We start from the raw sequence: 21,924 nt of genomic DNA on the forward strand, positions 1-21,924 counted from the left end.
AAAGGAGGCACGCCCCCGTGTCCACCTGTCCTCTCACATTTAATGCTATGTCAGATCGTAAATGATGACTCACCACGGGGGCGTGCTTCATAAGGCACGACCCCGTGTTTTTTGTGTCTCTTTATATTTTCTTTTGTCTTTTTTGAAAGGTGACCACGGCCCCGTGTCTTCTAGGGCACGGTCCCGTTTCCAGTTGTCCAGTATTTTGTCTTTTCTTGCAGATTTTTGTCTTTACTTGCACAGAACAGCATGGGGGCGTGTTCCATGAGGCCTGGGGGCGTGTTTCACGGTTTTCTTGGGTTTTCTTTGATTTTTTTTTTTTGGTTTTTCGTTTGTTTCTTCGTTTGAGGCCGGGTTTACCTGAAAATACATTTTAACATGATAAGTAGTTATTTGAACTATACTATTTGAACTATATTATTTGATAAAAGTTGCAGTTTTAATAGATTATTTGATACTAAAAAGATGTATATTTTTATATACATCATGCAACAAGCACTTTGGATGTTGATTTCGTTATATGATTAAGTTTTAATTAAGACAAGACATTTTGTATTGATGGTATAGGTTATAAAAATGTTTGAATTTTCATGTATATTTGTTAGCCTTTGTACGCTGTTGTATTTGAATTTTTAAAAAAATATCATGTCTTATAATTCATGTAAAATTATTTTTTTTTAATAAAAGTGACATTTGCATTAATTTATATTATATACATATATATGACGTTTTAAATCTTTCCACTCGTGTGTAACACGGATGCTATACTAGTGTTAGGGCACAGAAATTTGACACTGTGGATACGTTATCCTGACATATGTTCTAGGATCAGTTATCCTTAGACAGATCCTGTCAGGATCAAGGATCCTCAGTAGTTGGTATTACTAACGATTGTTTCTCATGTGTAGGTTAATATTTGATAGGTGACGTGAGGTCGAAGACTCACTCAAAAATAAACCAAATACAACTAAATAGATAGCAGTAAGTGGGTATCGAACACAGGGAGTTTGTGGAAAATGCGTTACTGAGTAGCTATAAAATTAATCTAAATTAATCTAAGTGCAAAATGTAAATTCAATGATTTGATTGTTTGATTTTTATTAACAAAATTAACTAAAACAATAAACGAGTTTTAAACAATATAAGAAAGAATGCTCTCTCCCGATTTCAGGTTTCCAATGTTAAAAAAGTTAATGTTTACTTGTGAAGTGAATTACACAATTGTAATTCGTGAAAATGCGTTTGGATGTGATAAGCGAGGACTAAGTACTTGGATTAGAAAACGCAAGGTTGTCACTCAATACTCAGTTTAGTATTGCTAACCCCTAATTCTCTTCTACTAAATCTCGATTGCCTATGGCACCAAGAACGGATAGTCAAGAACACGAATTATACCATACTAACAATTACAAAACAAACACGCAATCACCATAGCACAATAATCAAATGATCACAATACTATCTCACCAATAACATAAACGATTAACAATTATCCTAGTAGAAAACCTTACAATTCGGGAGAGAACAATAAGAGTACTAGCCACGCATCGTTTGATTAATCATCACATCAATTAGGTTAATCGAACGGATCATAAACCCAAATAAATGATTATAATCACCAAAGTCTTGTTCTTGCTCTCATAAATTCGTCCCTAGGTTGTTTAGAATGAAAAGATAGGTGAAAAGACACCAAAAAACAGAATAAAAACAAAGGTAAATTGGCAGTTACGGCGCGGACCGTGGCCCATAGTTCACACCGTGGCCCATGGTCCAGTTATGGTGACCAAGGAAGCCACGGTACGGTGGATTCTGATGTTTTTGAGCTGGGTTGACCGTGGGCCATGGTGGAACAGTTGCTCAATTTCTTGTTTTCCTCATATCTTTCTCGTTTCAACTCCGTTTTCTTCGCTGTTTTCGCCCACGTTCTTGTGATTTCATCCTCTATCTCCTCATACCTGAAAATAACCACACAATAGTAGTTATCTAGTTCCCATGAAATTAACACTTAATGCATAGATTTTTATATCATTTAAGCACACTTACGGGTCATCCTCCGATGCACCCGTCAATAGGTATAACGGCTATAGGACGTGGTCTAACTAATATTTCGCTACAAGGCACCTTCAGCACATGGTCAAATGGTTGTAACACGTTTAGTGGGGATAATGGCGCATTTATAGGACTTCTTGTTGTGTCACAAATAACTGAGTACTGAGGATATGTTATTCTTGAAGACGTGTCTGGGTCAATTATCCTTCTGAAGAGTTCCAGAGCTATGTCAGGATCATGTATCCTCGGTATTTGGTGCTGTTAACGGTTGTTTCTTATATGAAGGCTGATATTTATCAAGTGTAACGGCTAGAAGACCTGGTCTACCACCTATCGGTATTTGGTGCTGTTAACGGTTGTTTCTCATATGAATGTTGATATTTATCAACATTAACAGCTCCTAGACTTATTGTTCCACTTATTTCGCTACTGGACTTCTATGGCACGTGGTCAAAGTGATGGGAGTGGCTAGTGGAGGACTTGCGGATTTTAGGAGTTATTGTTAGTTAGTTATTTTATTTTTTCTTTATAAATATTTGAGTTGTGATCAACCCTAGGACACACACGGTTCACTAGCTTTACTACTGCAGATTTTAGCTCACAAATTCTCTGTAATTTCACACACACTTAGCTAGTTTGTAATCGTTGATCAACAACTCCATAACACTTGTAACCACCTTTGATTATCAATATAATCGACGGTGATAGTTTTCACCGTTCGGGGTTTTTTTGTCCCGGAGACCACGATAATCACATACTCATCGACCAAAGGTTACCTTCTTGATCCTTGACCGAAAAGATTCAACCAATGATTACTTAATTAATCCTTGATTGATGAGATTCGACCAAAGATTACCTTGATAAGTTTTGACCGAAGTAAGACTATCTTGGTTAAGGGCTTTTTCCCTCGTGATCAAACCTTTGTGTTCACCAATATTACCATTACGTACTTGTCATTAACGAGTTAGCACCTTACCTCACATAACAGATTTGGATACTTGATCCTTAGCAGATTTTTATCCAAAACAACTAATAATAATAATAATTGAGGGAGGGTATCTAATTCCTTGAATAACTTTTAAGACTTTAATAATATTTAAGGGAATATCTCATAGAATAGTAACCAACTTTCAAAAGTGTTCCAATTAGGTCACTCATGCATATTTTTCTCAAATCAGGTCACTAAATCTTCAAATCGAGTCTCACCGATTTTTTTGTTTGTTAAGAAAGAAATGGAGGATAAGATCTGAGGGTCGGAATTTGCAATATATGTAGTTATATTTTTAAAAAATTAATTAACGTTAATTATATTAAAATTCAAAAATAAAAAATAAAATTCACGTCGCCACTCAACGTCAACATCAAAATAAAGATAAAAAGATTTTCTATGTGAAACAAAAAATAAAATCGTTAAAAAAACATGTTAGATACTTTAATTTAATAAAATATGAAAATTGAGTGACCTAATTGGAACACTTTTTAAAGTTAAGTGACCTAATTGGAACACTTTGAAACTTGGTTACTATTCAATGAAATTGCCTTTTAGATAAGTTATCTGTCGGAGCTAGCGACTTCCTAGTTGTGATTACAATAAAATCCAAGCTTTCAAAGAAAAATTTAGACTTGTAGGAGGGGCTAATAGTTTACTGCTACACATTTGGGCAAGGAATCATAACTATGGCAAAGAAATGGACTTGCGTTATTTAACTTACCTTTAAAGTTTTTTTAGTCAGGTTTAACCGATCCAACCAATACCCTAATAAATAGTATCTTTTAATTACCATTATGATTTTTAAAACATTATCTAATAACTTGTTTTCTAGGTAACGATGATCTTCATGCCAGTTGTACTCGCAATTTTGCCAGACATGAAGCCTTTTACTTTATGTAGGTTATGTTATCGCACTCTTCCTTACAATACATGTATGATAAAGGACATCTCAGATTAAGAGTTCAAATCGCGGAAGTGAGTTTACCGTTCCAACAAAACTTGATCTCTCACTAGCTAATTTAAAATAAAAATAAAAACAAAAACAAAAACAAAAACAAAAATAAATCCCATAAAAAACCAAAATCCAACACAGCCCAAATGTTCCATCATCATCATCATCATCATCATCATCATCCATTGAAGTAACCTTCAGATTCATCACTCAACAATTGGAATCAATCAATTTCAATTCAATTGGATCTGGTAACTCTTTCCACATTGTGTTTTAACTTGCAATTACAACTCTCTATCTAATCTAATCTAATCCAGGGTTTGCGAAGAAGGAAGAAATGCCTAGCGTCGCTGTTAAATTATACAGCCTCTTATTCAAATTAATACTCAAACGACGCTTACACAACCGAATCCATTTAACCACCGACAACAACACTAACACTTCTTTCGGCGTCACTTGTCGTCCTGAAGAAACCATCGCCGCCGCTAATCCCTCCTTTACCGACGGCGTTGCCACCAAAGACATCCACATCGATCCGTCTTCCTGTCTCTCTGTTCGAATATTCCTCCCGGACACGTGTCTCCATTCCGACACTGCTAGGGTTAGAGGTAACAGTAACGGATCTGAACTTGATTCCAGATTCCTCCGTACCAATTCCGGCAACGGCGTTGTCTCTCGGCGGAACAGTTACGCTCCGGCCGAGACGCATAATGTGTCAGCTGTTTCAAGTAATCGGAGGAGTAGTTATAGTATCGGTTTTAGTACGGACGATGCCGGTGTGAGTAATGAGGTTGGTGCGTATAGTGGATACTCTCCGTTTAATCGTAAATGCCGGAAGCTGCCTCTGATGGTGCAGTTTCACGGCGGGGGATTTGTTGCGGGAAGCTGTGATTCAGCGGCGAATGATTTTTTTTGTAGGAGGATTGCGAAGGTGTGTGATGTGATTGTGATAGCTGTTGGGTACAGGCTGGCGCCTGAGGATCGGTATCCGGCTGCATTTGAGGATGGGATGAAGGTGATGCATTGGCTTGCCAAGCAGGCGAATTTGGCTGAGTGTGGGAAGTCGTTGGGGAAGAAGGTGGATTCGAGGAAGGCGGATGTTCAAGGGCATATTGCGGATGCGTTTGGGGCTTCTTTAGTGGAGCCTTGGCTTGCTGCACATGGAGATCCAACCAGGTAGATTATTATCTTGTCCTAATAGTTAACTTAATAGTTGAATCTTTAGTTATAAGAAATGAAATAAGTAGCCTGTAATCCGCCTTTTTTTGGTCATGTTATTAGTTTAGCTAGCACTGTAGTTATCAATATTGTTTCATGTTTCATATTATGCAATGTATGGAGTGTTAACCTTGTTATTAGGAAGTGTAGGTGGTGTGTTGATTAAAAATCTAGGTATTACACGCTAAATTAAAATATTGAAGGCGAACATATCGCTGTAATGGAGTTAGTATAAAGTTTAACTAACTAACTAATATTGCATATAGATGTGTTCTTCTCGGGGCGAGTTGTGGTGCAAACATTGCTGATTATGTGGCTCGCAAAGCAGTTGAATCTGGAACCTTACTGGACCCTGTTAAAGTAGTAGCTCAAGTGTTAATGTACCCCTTCTTTATTGGAAATACTCCCACGCATTCGGAGATTAAACTATCAAACTCTTACTTCTTTGACAAGTCGATGAGCATACTTGCATGGAAACTTTTCCTGCCAGAAGACCAGTTTGACCTGGACCACCCTGCAGCCAATCCTCTTATTCCTAACAGAGATGGCCCCCCTCTGAAACGAATGCCACCTACATTAACGGTTGTTGCAGAACACGATTGGATGAGGGACCGTGCTATTGCATACGCGCAGGAACTGAAGAAGGTTAATGTTGATGCACCGGTTTTGGATTATAAGGATTGTGTGCATGAGTTTGCTACTCTTGATATGCTTCTTAGAACACCTGAAGCGCAAGTGTGTGCAGAAGATATTGCTATTTGGGTTAAAAAGTATATTTCACTTAGAGGTCATGAGTTCTCGTATTAGTATACAGATGGATATATACATAAGGTGTCGGCTTTACTATTATGAGTTTTTTTTTGTGATACACAGGTTATGTTAGGTTATATTTGTTGATTGATAGTGGGACATGTTTGGTCTTCTCTTGTAACAATATTGTAACATTTGTAGTGATGGACGATATTGAATGAATCTGCCAACTTGTGTTGGGGTTTAAATGTTTGTTAGTTTTGGGTGAAGTGGCTAAGGTTAGGAGGCTGTTTTAATTGATGTAGTTTGTACTTTATTTGTTAAGTTCAGAGAAAAATAATACACTTTCTAGAAGATTACAGACTAAAATGATAAAATACTATGTCCATATACAATATATAATTGGAGATTTACAAAAAAATGTTTATCAAGAAACCACATGGCCAAAGTTTCGAACACATTTTTATCTTGGTAAATTTTATTTTCTTACAAAAGTGAATTCTTTTGAAACAATGAATTTAAGACATTGCAAATATATATCATAATTTTTATTTTTGAACGGCAAATAAATCATAAATGAGTTGTATGTATGTTGTTAACATAAACTCTTCAAACTGAATCAAGATAAAACATTTAACTCAAAGAATTTAAACACGCATTGTTAACAGGTTGGTCAACATTGATACACATAAAAGTGGTCTAGCCTGCTGCAGTACAGATTGGTTTGTTATCAACAATTAAAAAAACCGTTTTGATGCAATTTAAAATTGAATAAACCATCAGTTCAAAGTTCAAACACATCAGAAACCCCAAAACAGAGAACATTCCAGCAACATATACCAGTTTTATCACAGCAATTGTGTCCCTTAACCCTTAACACAAGCATAAATCTAGAGCCAACGAAGGTTACAAATTCTTGATACCATTGTTGTCCTCCGATTACTATAAGCTTCTTCAACAGACCTTCCCATTAACTCCTCTCGCTGCAATCTCAGAGCTAAAGCAGCATCCCCATGAACTTCTCTGCTGTTCAGTAACTCCACAGAAGCAGGCCGAAAATAACTCCGATTCCTCAAATTATGATCATTATTTTTGGCATGAATTACACTATGAGATTCAACCCTCTTTGAACCTCTCGTCACCAACTTTCTTGCCTCTATTTCTTCTGGAAACAAGAGCTGTATCGTGTTCCATAGAACTGTATTAATGGTGCAAGAGCTCCCATTACTGCAACAAACTCAAGGTTTCGACCATGAATGCTTTACTAAAAATAAAATTGATACTCTGTTTCATAAAAAAAAGGTGTACTGTAATACCTGATAAGTTGTCTGCACTTTGGGCAACGCTGGCCACATTTATCAGCAGCAGATTTCAGGCATTTCTTACAAAAACTACAAATTTCAAAATCGAAATTAGAAATCGAACCCTAACTTAATTTGGGGATTTTCATTAATTGATGAAGCAATTACCTGTATCCACAAGGAGTGGTGCTCGGTTCAAAACAAACATCTAAACAAATCTGTAAATATAACAAACACGGAATCAAATTTTACTCTATCAATTCATTAAAATAAGACATAATTGAATACCACTTACCGCACACGAGAGTTCTTCACGAAGCCGATCGATGCACGAAATCAAAGCGTTTCCAGAGCTCGATTCATTAGATTTCTCCAACTTTTTCCCATCAACCTCCACACCAACCTTCTGTTCTTTCTTCTCATCTAAAGTTTCTATTAACACATCACACCAAAATTAGGGCTCAATTATTAAATAGATAAAAAAACAAATCAAAGCTCTAATAATTTAACCCAACAAACCTTCAAGAGCTACTACAAATTTTGAAACTGGACTCGGCCGCTGATCCCTCCGTTTTCTGAATATCACATCACATACACCAATTAAAATAATTTAGGCATATAGGATTTTAATAATCCCAACTAAATGTCATCGGCCGATAATAATCCCAACTGAGTTTATTCCCACCTGTGGTCCCAAATTGTAACAAATCTACTCTCATTCGTCCTCAGTTAAAAAAAAAACTTTGCGTTGTTAAGCTATTTTCAAATTTCAAACCGATGTTATAGGGGGTTTTTTTTATAAGGGAGGACCAATTAGAGTAGATTTTATACAATTTGGGACCAACAGTGGGAACAAACTCAGTTGGATTATTATCAGGCGGTCAGTTGAGATTATTAAAATCCAATTTGACGGATACAAAATGAGGGTTTGGTAGTGATACCTTATGGAAAAACTAGGTGGGGATTTGAACAAGGGGTCGGATCGTCTCTTGGGTTTGGAATGAGTAGTATCATTGGAAGCCATTAACAGAGTCTCTTCGTCCCAACCGGCCACAGATCTAAACCCAGGGCTCAATAAACACTTCCGATTATGCTCTTCATCCACCATTTTTCAAGCTTTGATGATGATGATCGTCAACTGGGTTTTTGAATTTGTTTCTTCCATTTTGTTTTAACGGCTACTTTTTGGAGTGTTATGTTAATGTTATTGTGCAGCGGAAGTTTAGGGTTCTAACTTCTATGGGCTTGGACTTGTTTGTCAGAGCCCATGTTACTGATGATTATGTTTATGTCTCTACTTTTGTTTTAACAAATTAATAAATTATATAAACAATGTAGGGACATAGTAAATTGGGATGTCCACACATGATTAATAATAAACTAGTTCTTTTTTTTTTTTTTTGAAGATTCATGCTTTGCAATGAAATTGTTAAATGGAATTCAAAATAGACGTTAAAATGTAATCATTTAAACTCATTAACTCACAGAAATTAGGTTGAAAATTAAAGCATAGGAAAGAATAAATAAGTCGAATTTGTAAAGAATGCAAAACATAGGAACGAATCATTAAATCAAAACGGTAAAGAACATTATTCAATCAGTTTGGAATTAGTATAGTATATAATAACAATAATAATATAATAATAATGAATAATTATAAATTTTATAAAGTATAAGTCTTTTAATAAATAATAATATAATAAACCATAATATTATTAATACTCAAGGAAAGAAATATAATACTCATTAAAGTGTAAGGAAACATGTGACATTCGTCAATTTCGGGTCATATTTGTATTAGTTTTTGTATTCGTTTATCATGTAAACCCGACCCGTTTGTAACCCGAACATTTCAAATATATAAAATATTGGATTTTTTTGTCATTTAAAATATATAAAATATTGGATTTTATATTTGTTTTAGTATGCATTGTTTGACCATTTAAACATACCCATTTACATGCAAACATGAAAGAGAACCTTGCAAAGGAACTTTGACCCTTACCCTATACATACACACCCATCTCCTTCATTTTACACTTGCTCATCTCTAATTTCTCTCTCAAAACTCCATAGATTCAAGGTTGTTATTTTCTTGACAGAATTACAAATTTTGTCCTTTAAAAAAAGCCAAATTACGGTTCGTGTCCTTTTTTTAGTTTCCTTGCAGGCAGTGTACTTTAAACCTTTTTTTCTACACGTTATGTCCTTTACGCTAACTGGGTTAGAAAAACTCAGTTAAATACCCTCACATGAGATGCATGTGAGGGCATATTGGTCTTTTCGTCTGTACCTGCAAGCAAAACCCCTTTAAGTCAAACAAAACCCCTTGAAGACCAATATTAATAAAAACCCACATCGATAGGAGATAATAATACGATTACAACCGGAGAGTAAGGTCAAGCTCAGCATGATTCTCCGGTGGAGGCGCAACATGAAACACAAACTCCGAGGCGGCGTCGGCGTCATAGGAGTGGTCGGAGCTGGAGCGGTGGTGGCAGAGCTGTGGTGGTGGCGAATAAGCAGTGACGGAGATGGAGCGGTGGTGGCGGAGCTATGGTGGTGGCCGGAGTGGTTGGTGACGGCGGTGTACGGAGCTGTGGTTGGTGGTCGCAGATCTGAAAAATCGAAATCGCAGATCTTAATTCATGGTCAGAGTGGCTGGTGGCAGAGCTGTGGCGGCGTCTGCGTCATAGGAGTGGTCGGAGCTGGAGCGGTGGTGGCGGTGGTGATGGTGTTTGAGGATATCCATGGGCGGAGTGGTTGTGGTATGGTGATGGTGGTGGCGTAGAGAGAGAAATAAGAGAGAAAGGAGGGGAAGGTAAAGATCTGCAAAATGAAGAAGAAGAATAAGAAGTTGCAGGGTAGGCAAAAAGACCAATATGCCCTCACATGCACCTCACGTGAGGGTATTTAACTGAGTTTTTCTAACCCAGTTAGCGTAAAAGGACATAACGTGTAGAAAAAAAAAGTTTAAAGTACACTGCCTGCAAGGAAACTAAAAAAAGGACACGAAACGTAATTTGGCTTTTTTTAAAGGACAAAATTTGTAATTCTGTCTATTTTCTTTATGTTCTTGAAGGTTTGACTTCCAAATGTCAAACCGAGTTTAATCTTTCATTCTAACTTGTTCATCTAACCTTACTAACACTTGATTATGGTGGTACAACATATATACACACCCCATGTTACCTTTGGTAATTACTTCTGACTCCGGTTGGTTAAGTTTCGGACTTCGTAAGGCAATGTTGCATGTAGGACTTTCGTGGTCCTTGATATATATACACTTTTATAACTTGTTGCACATACTAACCATGACTAACTTCTACTCTTTTTAGTTTGTTTGTCATATTTATGAAGTTCCATGGTGTGGGTTTGTAGAGACTAACCTCGGTTTAACCGTAAATTGTTCAAACCGTAAACCGAACTTGCTTACTAGTTTTGTTAAATAATTGTTTTAAACATGTTTTATGTTAGATTTAAGTTTATAAAAGAGAAAATTACAAATTTTGTCCTTTTAAATATCTAAAATTATGGATTGGGTCCTTTGCGAAAATGAGTTTCACTTTTTATCCTTTATTTGAGTTTTTGCCTCAGTTTTAGTCCTTTACACTAGAGTGTTAAGTGTTCCAGTTAAGTCGTCACATGTGCACTGCACATGATGGCATTTTAGTCTTCTAACCATTTGAAGGACTATTTGTGTGATAACATAAAAGATTTGGTTCTTTGCTTAACTAACTTAGTCAACCACCACCCACACCATGGAAACCTCCGGCTGCTGTTCAATTTGCTTAACCAGCGGCTGATGTTCCAACTCCAGACCGTCCACTCCATCTTCATTTCTGATGCTTATTATAACCCTTCATCAACAACAACAAGACCAGAATGAATCTTTTTTATTAATTTGCTCACACTTTAACCTCTTGTAATTTTAGACTTCCAATAAATAATCTAAAAGATGATATCGGAATCCTTTAACGAATCATGGGAAACCAAAATATTTTGTATGGTGTTCAAACCACTTCAGCCCAAAATGTAATCATCCTTTCAAAAACATAAAAGAATCCAAACCACTTTTGCGTTCTTCACACCAAGTTTAAACCTTCAAAGGGGGGCATAGCTTCCACTGTTGTTTAAACCATCTGAGGCCACCTACCCAATGCAAGCCTGTCCCAGCTATTAGCACAATATTTAATGGCGGGCCCGGTCAGTGATCCGGTGATTGGTTCGCGGTATAAAAATTGGAAAACTTAACACTCGTTAGTGTAAAGGACTTAATTGGAAAACTTAACACTCGTTAGTATAAAGGACCAAAACCGAGACAAAAACCCAAATAAAGGATAAAAATTGAAACTCATTTTCGCAAAGGACCCAATTCATAATTTTGGATATTCAAAAGGACAAAATTTGTATTTTTTTCTTTCTAAAATCATTTTTACAAGTTCTTTGATATTGGGCATGTTGAATTCATCTATGAACTTATTGTGAGATGGAAACCGAACCAAAACCGAACTTTTGTTTAAAGGACTTTATTGTTAACTTTTGGTTGTAAAACTTAAGTTTCTTCATTTATAAATTATTATACAAGTTCTTGGATATTTGGGCATGTGGAGACCATTAATGAACTATTTGAGAGATGGAAACCGAACCAAACCGATTCTTACTCGCTTAAGACACACAAATGTGTTTTTAGCTTTCAAGACTTATATATTCCTTTAAAAATAGTTTACAAACTGATTTTAATTATTTTATTAAGTACTTGGAAATGTTGGATCCAACTTGATCTCATAACAAGGTTTGGACCGACAAAGCCGAACACTCGCTTACCGTACGTTGTTAGTTCTAAAACAATAGATCTACATACTTGGTTAAGTCTTACTTAATTTTTATGAGTTACCTCATAACATTTAATATTTTGAAAAGTTGACTTTGGGTTTGACCAATTGTCAAGACCCGAACCAACAACCCGAATACTCATTAAAACTCATTTTAGTATCTTTGTCCCAAAGTAACTTGTATTCTTGCATTTTACCCACCTTATTACTTAACATAGGTTAAGTAAATAATAAGGTTAGATACTTTAACTTGGTTCCGAGCAAACTTACATTTTTAAAGGGTTATTATTATAAATTCTTTAATAGTTACATTTTAAACCCTTACTTTAATTATTTACACTCATTGTCTTTTATTTTAAAGAATTTCCAAAACAACATTTCTAATTCAAGGCTTTTACCTTTATTTAGGCCTTGCTCGTTAAACTCCAACCACCCGATTATTCATCTTTTGCCGATCAAGTTTTATACTTGAACGTGAGTACTTTCATACCTCATTTTCTATCTTTTATTTTGGGGGTGACGTTTCATCATATCTAAACTAAATGTTTCATACTTGGGTCTTAAACCACAAACTTTATTGTATACTTTACTTAAATACTTGCTCGATTTGGTGTTCTATGATTATATGCCTATGTGTTTATCGCCTTTGGTTGGTTGATCTATAAATCCTAGACTACTTGGCATCCTCTTGTAGCAAGGTGTTGTTAACGTAATGCAATTAACGATAACTATTAAACCCTAGACTATTTGGCATCCCCTTATAGTTAGGTGTCGCTAACATAAATCGATTAGCGATTTTATCCAAATTATTGCTTTTATTTATTGTTTCGTATACGAGTTTTGTGGATCTTTCTTACTATATATTTATATGCTCAAACTTATGAATTGCTCACCAACCTTTTTACTGATAAACTTTATTTATGAAATGTTACAGGTTTGCATCTTGGTTGAGTCGAGCTTGTGGAGAAAACGTCACAAATACCTTTAGGTTATTAGCAAAACGAACAATATATGATTCGCTACGTTTTGTTGTATTTGTCTTATGAATATTGTTATGTGGCATTTTTGATGTTGTGAAATGAAATGAGTTTATTTAATATTGTCTCTTTAAATAGTGTCATGTGCTTATGGGCAATCGTTACACCTCGGCATGTTCCGCCGCCTTTAGTTGGGGTGTGATAAAATAAAATTGAGACTTATGGTACAAACCACCAAGCAAATAGTACAACTCAATAAAACATAAAACCAATAAGGTATACTGAGTAAGAGTAATTTTGATAAATTATATACCTGAAATATAAAATTACGATATCATAAACACATTTCTATTTTCTTGTTGGAACTCTAAAATATAAGACGTTTATATAATTGTTTACTTCACTGTCTTTCCCTTTATGTTTATCTGATATTTAATTTGACTCGAAACTCAAAGTCCGAATCAAATAACCTTTATAAGGATGAACAGAGTCATACCAATTCCACCTCCAAATGCGACTTCCTGATACGGCACTGAAAATGACTAACGGAGTGTGGTGTTCCTTCTTCTATCACCATGCCATATATCATCCTACTTCTTTTCTTCCTTTGTTTCTTCTCCCGATTCACAATCTCTCACCTTCCAACTCAACCCATCTCAATGTTGTTAAAACTTGCTCATAACCATCCCGAATCCATCCCCTCACCTTAAAGTTTAGTATATTGAATATTTGATATGAAATGGAGTTTTGAAGGAAAATGTAAAGTATCAAGAATATATATTTTTGTACATAATTAGTAATCGGACTAAAACATCCAATAGTTGCTAATGAAAAGTTACATAACATACTATTCTATCCACCAAGAAGATTGTATTCTCCAAAATCAACCAAGATTTAAAGTAACTTAGTTTAGTACAATAATATATTAACTATATTTCAGTTTATTTTAAGAAAAAGTAATTGAACATATTTTTTTTGTTTAATACAAGTTGCACTCTAAAATTCTAAAGCTATTTCGTACAAAATTTATATAAATAAAGAAAAATAATTATACTTTTTAGTACAAAAACATTAGAATAAACTATTTGTAGTATGTTATATGATAAGTTTGCTCAATTATGTTACTTGAAAAATAATAAGAATAAGACAATATATAATTGAGATAATAATTAGGGAATCAAACATTTGGGTCTCATCTCCCCACCAACCATAAGTTCAATTAATGTTTCAAAATTTCAAACTTATTCGATACATGAACAGAACACACATCATTCATATAGTAAACTCTCTCTAAATAATAAATAATTCAACAAACAAAGTTTAACAATAGTTTTAAGTGGTTATCCAAAAATGTGAACTTTCTTGCTTGGAGGGCTTCAACAAAGAAAATCCTAACTTTAGACGCCTTATCAAAGCGGGGCGCGGGGCGTGTCGGTTTCATCAAGTATGAGCACATCTGTGGCAGTCATTTGAAAACCACGGACCATATGTTCGTTGTATGTTCTCTTGCTAGACTCGTTTGGGCACAAATTGTCCTTTGGTGTAAAATTCCATTGATATTAGGTTGTTTACCGATGGAGTTCATCTGTACAACTTTGGATCTATCGGTATTGTTAAAGAGGAGAAAACTGATAGAGGCTATTTTGGTGATTTCATGTTGGTGTATTTGGTGGGCCAGAAACAAAAATATCTTTTCATTCTACGAACCTTTTATGAATCTCGTTTTTTATCAATTATCCTTTCCTTTCCCCTTCATTTATCATTTTTATCATTATACTGCAACCTAAATTCATAAGATAATCAATGGATAAACTGATTGGGCTGAATCGTTGCATAGAAATTGATTTGACTGATTTAAGTTCATACAATTTATTATTTATTAGTACAATCTTCATTTGGTCAGTCGGTGAATAAAATGAACTGAAAAGGGGGAATCATTCTATATAACATCCTTGTTTGTAATAACATTTGATAATACATATTAATACCACAAGACTTTTTCTTCAAATTACAACTCCGAATAGTGCATATTTAGATTAATTCGATGACCAATCTAAACCGGATATTCATTGAGGGAAATGTATGATTATGATATAAATGTACCAAACATGAATTTTAGGAAAAAGATCTTTGAGATCTCTATCCTCCTTTTTTTCAATTCTCTACTCCAATATCAATGTTGTAATATTTCTTTTTTTATTACTTTGATCGTATATATCGTATATAGTGTAGTTATATATTTTCATTCCCTAAGTCAAATTTTTTTAGCCACACACACATTGTCTTAGGTTAAAAAAAAACTTTCTAGTCAATGGTGACCCTCCCCATGATTCACCTATTACTTTGATCGTATATATCGTATATAGTGTAGTTATATATTTTCATTCCCTAAGTCAAATTTTTTTAGCCACACACACATTGTCTTAGGTTAAAAAAAAAACTTTCTAGTCAATGGTGACCCTCCCCATGATTCACCTATCTAAGCTGCGTCTAAAGTTGCAAAAATAAGAGCTTGAATACCACTTGTAAATAATCCAAGGAACATGACGGGGATATGAACCACTGAAGGCACTAAAGAAACAAGTACAACAACTACTAATTCATCGGCTAATATATTTCCAAAAAGTCGAAAACTATAACGACAAGGCTTTTTGAAATCTTTTAAATGTTAATAGGTAAAAGAATTGGTGTTGGTTGAATATATTTTCCTGAAATAACCTAATCCTTTTTTTTTGGTAAGAACCACATAGAAATATGCCACTGACGTGAGTAAAGCCAAAGCAACAGTATTATTTAGATCATTTGTGGGTACGGCAAACTCCTTATGAGGTAATTGTATGCGTTTCCAAGGTAAAAGGGCGTCTAACCGATTAGAATAAAAAATAAATAGAAACATGATTCCAATAAAAGGAACCCAATGACCATATTATTATTCAATTTGAGTTTTACTCACATCTTGAATAAATTCAAGGACATATTCGAAGAAATTCTGATCACCGAGTGGAATCGTTTGTGGGTTCCGAACGGCTAAGGTGGCTAAACATGATAAGGTAGCAATTACAACCAAAGAAGTAATAAGTACTTGGTCGTGGACTTGGAAACCCCCGATTATCCAACAAAAATGTTGGCCTACTTCCACACCTGATAGATCGTATAACCCATCTACTGTGTTGATGGAACATGATAAAACATTCATATTGTCCTCTTAAAAAAATAGTACTTTAAACAAAATTATTTTGATTCAACCATCTCTTTCTCGACTTGACTACTTGAATCGTATATTTTGAATACCAACTAATTAAATTTTATTAGTTGTTATTTTTATCTCTTTTTTGAGATTTAGAAATACTAACAGATTTGATAAATCTATAAACGTTTCGAAATGAAATAAGTTATTTATCTTATTATTACTCATAGATTTCTTATATAGCAAGAACAACCTTCACAAATTGCAAATACTAATTTGTCAAGAACTAAACGGATTGAAGATATAACTTCATCATTCGTTGGAATTGAAATATCTGTGAGATCAGGGTCACAATTTGTATCAATTAAACAAATTGTTAGAATTCCTAATGGGATACATTCTTGAAGGGTCGTATATTCTTCGTGCTAATCAACGATGATTACAATATCGGGTAATCCTGTCATATATTTACATACCATACGACTGAGTCCTTGGGTATCCGAAATAGTGTAAAAAGAAGTGCTTCAAATCATGCTGTTTGACTCACACTTGTTCTAAAAAGTTGAGGTATTTCGAATGTTTTTGACATGGAAAAAGTCTGGGAAAACCTTTGAATGTTTTTCAATATTGAACCTTAGACATATAATAGTTCCGAATCAAATCACTTTAGAAAAAAAGATCTTTTGTCTCATGATAGCCTTCCCCAGTCCCCTTACGCAAACTTTTGTTATTGGGTTAGCCATACACTTCACGTGTTTCTAGCGATTCACATGACATCATTAAATAATACAAGTGTTGGATAAGACTTGGAATTGTAAATGTTTCTTTGCTTTTTCGGGTCTCTAGCTTCTCGATACGATAGATAACTTTTTACTTCATCCTTTAATTTTTTTAACAACATATTTTTTCATCTAAATCCTTTAAACCTTACACACACAATGATTTGAACCCATCACCTCACATTAACACTTCATCTTTTAATTAATTATTATTTTGTTTTGGACTTTTGGGTTATAGTTTTTTTTTTTTATTTTTTAAACAAACTCATACCATTTTAGTTGAAGACCATATACTTTATCACTAGATCAAGCTGTTAGTTGGGTTTTTATTAAAGGGTACATCACAATAAATATTTGTTTATTTATTTTAATTATTTAAAAAGGCATATCGCATATGTGAATATCCAGATATCATTGTCATGGTACAGGACATAATAAAGAGCATAGTAGCATACCTATTAATTATACTACGACTTTGATATCGACCCATGGCATTTTTGTTGATCTTAAATTAAATTAAATATCCCTGGTCTTTGTAAAATTTCATTTATCATCATTTTGTTTTTGTTAATCTTATCTTACAATCGGTCAAAAAAATATAGTGATATTCATATTGTTTGGCTTTGGTAGTTTTCACTTGTTAGACCACAAAATGTCACAATAGAGTAGTTGTAACAAATATATATATATATATATATAAAATATTTTGTATCGACTATGTACTTAAAAGTTATGTTTCTACTCGCATTTATCAACTCGGAATTTGATCGGAAAGCTAAATAAAACTTACTACTTGAATTATGATGCTCCTACTCAAAACAGGGGTGAACAACATAGATCAGTAGAATCCAACCCGGGCTGAGGCTGACCTATACATGAAATACATAACCAAACTTATTTATGCATTTTAGGATTCAGAGGCCTGGATGCTTCGATTAGGGTATACAACTAGAACCAAAATATACCAAAGCATTTGGTAAAACCTGAAACCATCACCCTTTCAAACCGAATTCGAAACCAACCACAAGTTTATGTTTATCAATTGTTGCTCAAACTGGAAAATCATCACCTCTGTCAATTTGTTCTTATATATCAATTGTAATATGAAAGGTTCGTGCAATGAAATGATCAAAAGTAGTTTATAAATGGCAATACAATTATGCACACTTGTTTGCTTAAATGCCTATGTTGATACTTGGAGATGGTTTCTTATTTATATATGCTTTGTCCATGGGAACGTCAACGAGTAGGTTGCTAAACTTTGCTTTGGACAAAGTTGAATTGAGTTTGGAAATAAAGAGGATATGTTTTCAATTTTAAGGCATGCCCGTCGCGAATGCGGTCTCCGTTGAATGCATGGGCTAACCATTTATACGCGTTTGTAGATCTTGCATTTCAATATGACAAATATAGATTTCTGATTCGTATGGTTTCTGCACTTTTAGATCAAACTATTTCATGGGTATACAAAATCAATAATCGAAAAAAACATAAAGGTTTATTTTTTAAATTTTTTTATGTTTTTTTAACAAAGAGCAAGATACTCTTTTCATCTGAAATTGAAGTTTGATTTTATTGTGTAAAATATATAAGATTACTCTAACCCTCACAGCGTTTAAGTTGATGGTTATAACGGTCCGCCATTGAACACTTAACCTGTAATGGACAACCTTAAGTTAAAAGATCCATCAGTGGTTACTTAGTTGGCATTAACACATAATCTTACTGAAGAAACACTAAGTGACCCGGTACAGATTATAGATAATCTGGGGGTTAAGTAATGTTTCCCACGAATGAGGTCTAGCTGAGAAGGCTGTTCTTCAGGAGACCTGCAAAACAAACACCGTAAGCTCGTCACTGAGAAGGGGGGGGGGGTTCCTCCTTGTGACCACCCTCCGGCGTGAGAATCAGACTAGGTTGCTCTGAATATAAGTGTATATTAAGAGATTGCTAGATAACTGGATAGCAGATGATCTTACCATTCCAAGATGTTGGAGTATTTATAGCCGAAGGTAGGTTTTCTAGAAGGTACAGCCGGCTGAATAGTATTCCTGTTCAACCAACAGTAGATTACGCACAGGCCATACTGGTTGGTGGGTAGGTTACGGCCAACAGTAACAAAGTCGGCTGCACTATTCCACCAACTGTAGACTATGCACGTCCCACTTACGGTGGATTGTACGCAGGCCATGCTGGTTGGTGAATAGGTTACGGCCAACAGTAACACTATTCCACCAACTGTAGGCTGCGCATGCTCCATAGTAAGGGTTGGTGAGTAGGCAGCGGCTAATAGTGACAAACAGTACTAGAGGGTGCTCCTCCTCGCACTGTTGTCTGTGAGCTGTCACCCTGTGATTGGCTCATGGGCTGTTCTGGTCAGATCGTCTGTCCTATCCATACCTTGGTAGGTATGGTACAAAAGATCTTTCAGACTCAGACTGGCTCATTTGGGCGGGATTGTTCCCGCCTTACTCATTCCTTCACGTGACTGCTGAAGTAGCTAGTGTCTTGTGCGTGTAGCTCTGCTGTCTGCGGGTAGCCTTCCCTGATGGCTTGTATCCGCAACTGCGGGAACAGGCGGGGTACTTCACCATTGGGAGGCTTTCCCTGCGTGTACAGCTTGCGTACTGCGCGTAAGATTCTATGAGCATGGTGGGTCCTGCGGGAGCAGATGGCCTTTGCGCAGACGTACCTGTTCAAGGTGAGTCTTGCGGGACCAACTGGTCTCTGCTGGGACCTACCTCTTCAAGTCCCCCCAGTCCAATGTTCTTCTCACGAATGTTTAATAAAGTGAGGTGAACTTTTGGACTTTAAGCAAGGGGTTTTGAAAAGGGTTTAGTTTTAAGGTTTTCCGTGGGGATTCTTCCCGCGGGTTTCCTAATGTCACTTGCAAAAATTCCCGATTTTTTTGCTTGATCTTTGGGTATGATGCGGGTAGGTATGTAACCTTCTCGCAAGTCAGGAGCGTTGAGTCTCACTTGTGTGGATTCTCCTTGAGGTTTTAGTGGTTTTGAACATAGTGATCAATTATGTTAAACCACCAATTCCATCCTGGAGCCTCAAACAATGTAGTTCTCGACGTTCCCGCTATGCGGGGATGTTATTTCCGTTTCCGCAAGCATTGCCCAGAAGATCCTTCTTGGTTTCAATTCCCTGCGGAGCGCTAGGTACGTGAAGGGTTGACTGAACACTGTACCCGCGCTTGTCTTACGGTTACTTTACTTTCAAGGTGCCTCTGGCATCAATTCCCTGCGGGTGCCAGGTATGTGAAGGGTTTTGCCTTAACACTGTACCCGCACCCGTCTTATAGTTACTTTGTTGCCGGGGTATTCTTGGCTTCAATTCCCTGCGGGTGCAAGGTATGTGAAGGGTTTTGCCTTAACACTGTACCCGCGTCCGTCTTATGGTTACTTGGTTGCCAAGGTAAGGGGTGTTTTCCCGCTTACTTTTGAATCTTTTTGAATTTTGAAATTCAAAAGGTTGGTAAGGATAAGAACAATCCAAACATCTGAAACGTCGTGCGACAGTTTCTTCTGACTGTGTCAGGACGTGCAGGAAGTTATGGTGACGTGACAGAACATGGTCATTCCAGTCGCTTTTTCAGACGCGTGGGCGTGTTTTTTCGGGCGCGTGGCCGCGAAGTTACTGGCACGTCCTTTCAACAGCTGTTGCCAGCTTGCTTTTTGCCACGTGTCATAGTTTCATTGCACTGTCGATTTCTCTCTCCTCCGCATTAAATTCACCGCATTAATTGCGATTACTATATAAAGGGGAAGAGGGTTATTTGCAATTCACACTTTCACCTCTCTTCTTCTTCTTAGTGATTTCCGGCAAATACTCCCCTTTTTCAGGCAAGCATTTTCCCGAAATCACTCTTCTTTCTGCAAAAATGTCTTCTCATGATGCTGAAGCTGTAGCCGACGATAGGAGTACTGCTGGCGAGTGCCAGTGTGCTCTACCTATCGATCAGTACCAGTACATCGTCAGGAAGTTCATGCTCGAGTCCCTCGAGCCTGAGTTTCCTGAATCTCACCAGACTGTGTACGATGCCCCCAGTGGCAAGATCGGGGTATATGCTGCATTCTTTGTGTATGGAAACCTTAGGTTCCCATTGACAAAGTTTATGTACCGTGTCCTGGAGAGGCACGGGGTGCACCTGACCGAGGTGCATCCGATGGCGATTGCCAAGGTCCGGCACTTCGAGTGGGTGTGCCGGATTCTGGGTATTGAACCCTACGTGGACCGCCTGATGACCTTCTATACTTGGAGGTGCGTCCAAGGGTGGTACACCCTGACAACCCGTATTAAGGGTTTAAAGATCTGCGTGACCGAGCGCAGTCTCCGATCGTGGAAGCGGGAGTTCTTCTACATTTCTGCCCGCGCCATCCCCATTGCTATGAAGTTCAAGAAGGGTCAAGCGCTTCCGAGCCTTCACGCTTCCAGCTACCAGGAGGCGGAATGGTTCGCGAAGATATCCCGGGTCCAATCTCCGGTTTACCGGTTTGCGGAGTCCGGGATGGTGCTGCTGGGGATGAGCCGGGTATGGAAGGATGCGTCTCGGTTTCCTATCCTTCTCGAATACGGTTTGAACTCTATTCCTTATGGTATGTCTTGTCTTTCTTGCTGATATTAGTTTATTTTTCTAACTGTTTCTTTTCTTTCAGAGGGGAATAATTTGGAGTCGCTCCTGTTCCCGCGGGAGGCTGACCGTCCCGTGCGGGTGGGCACTCGTGCTCTGGACGACAATGAGTTGCCCATCCTGGAGCAAACGGCGGATAGGTTTGTGGAGGTCTATCCGCCAGGCCAAGAGATCCTGAGCCACCGGCGGCCAGGTAAGGAGATATTTTTTCCCGAACCCCTCAATGCTGTACCCGCTGTTGGAAAT

The 21,924-nt window shown here is 36.6% G+C and overlaps 2 protein-coding genes across 2 annotated transcripts; one reads left to right on the top strand and one right to left on the bottom strand.

Moving 5' to 3' along the window:
* The first annotated feature begins 4,329 nt into the window (after positions 1-4,329).
* LOC143582080 (putative carboxylesterase 16) lies at positions 4,330-6,213 on the top strand. Its single transcript, XM_077064725.1, has 2 exons — positions 4,330-5,168; positions 5,477-6,213. The coding sequence occupies exons 1-2, from the start codon at positions 4,330-4,332 to the stop codon at positions 6,015-6,017; spliced, it is 1,380 nt and encodes a 459-aa protein (XP_076920840.1). The 3' UTR covers positions 6,018-6,213.
* A 491-nt stretch (positions 6,214-6,704) lies between these two features.
* LOC143582081 (uncharacterized) lies at positions 6,705-8,308 on the bottom strand. The gene is made up of 6 exons (XM_077064727.1): positions 8,203-8,308; positions 7,781-7,836; positions 7,557-7,693; positions 7,430-7,479; positions 7,277-7,351; positions 6,705-7,187 (listed from the first exon to the last, which is right to left on the bottom strand). Exons 1-6 carry the CDS (start codon positions 8,283-8,285, stop codon positions 6,851-6,853), a joined length of 738 nt encoding a protein of 245 aa, XP_076920842.1. The 5' UTR covers positions 8,286-8,308; the 3' UTR covers positions 6,705-6,850.
* Positions 8,309-21,924: the final 13,616 nt, after the last annotated feature.

This window comes from Bidens hawaiensis, unplaced genomic scaffold, assembly GCF_021521415.1.
Source record: "Bidens hawaiensis isolate Kalapana, Puna unplaced genomic scaffold, B.hawaiensis_p1.1 tig00031440_1, whole genome shotgun sequence".
Lineage (NCBI taxonomy): Eukaryota > Viridiplantae > Streptophyta > Magnoliopsida > Asterales > Asteraceae > Bidens > Bidens hawaiensis.

Bases quoted from the DNA above. Each gene is read 5' to 3' on its own strand.
- LOC143582080 (XM_077064725.1), top strand. From the start codon at position 4,330: ATGCCTAGCGTCGCTGTTAAATTATACAGCCTCTTATTCAAATTAATA. The intron at 5,169-5,476 runs GTAGATTATTAT...TATTGCATATAG, and splicing joins GCACATGGAGATCCAACCAG to ATGTGTTCTTCTCGGGGCGA.
- LOC143582081 (XM_077064727.1), bottom strand. From the start codon at position 8,285: ATGGCTTCCAATGATACTACTCATTCCAAACCCAAGAGACGATCCGAC. The intron at 7,694-7,780 runs GTTTGTTGGGTT...ATGTGTTAATAG, and splicing joins ATTTGTAGTAGCTCTTGAAG to AAACTTTAGATGAGAAGAAA. The intron at 7,352-7,429 runs GTAATTGCTTCA...TGAAATTTGTAG, and splicing joins ACCACTCCTTGTGGATACAG to TTTTTGTAAGAAATGCCTGA.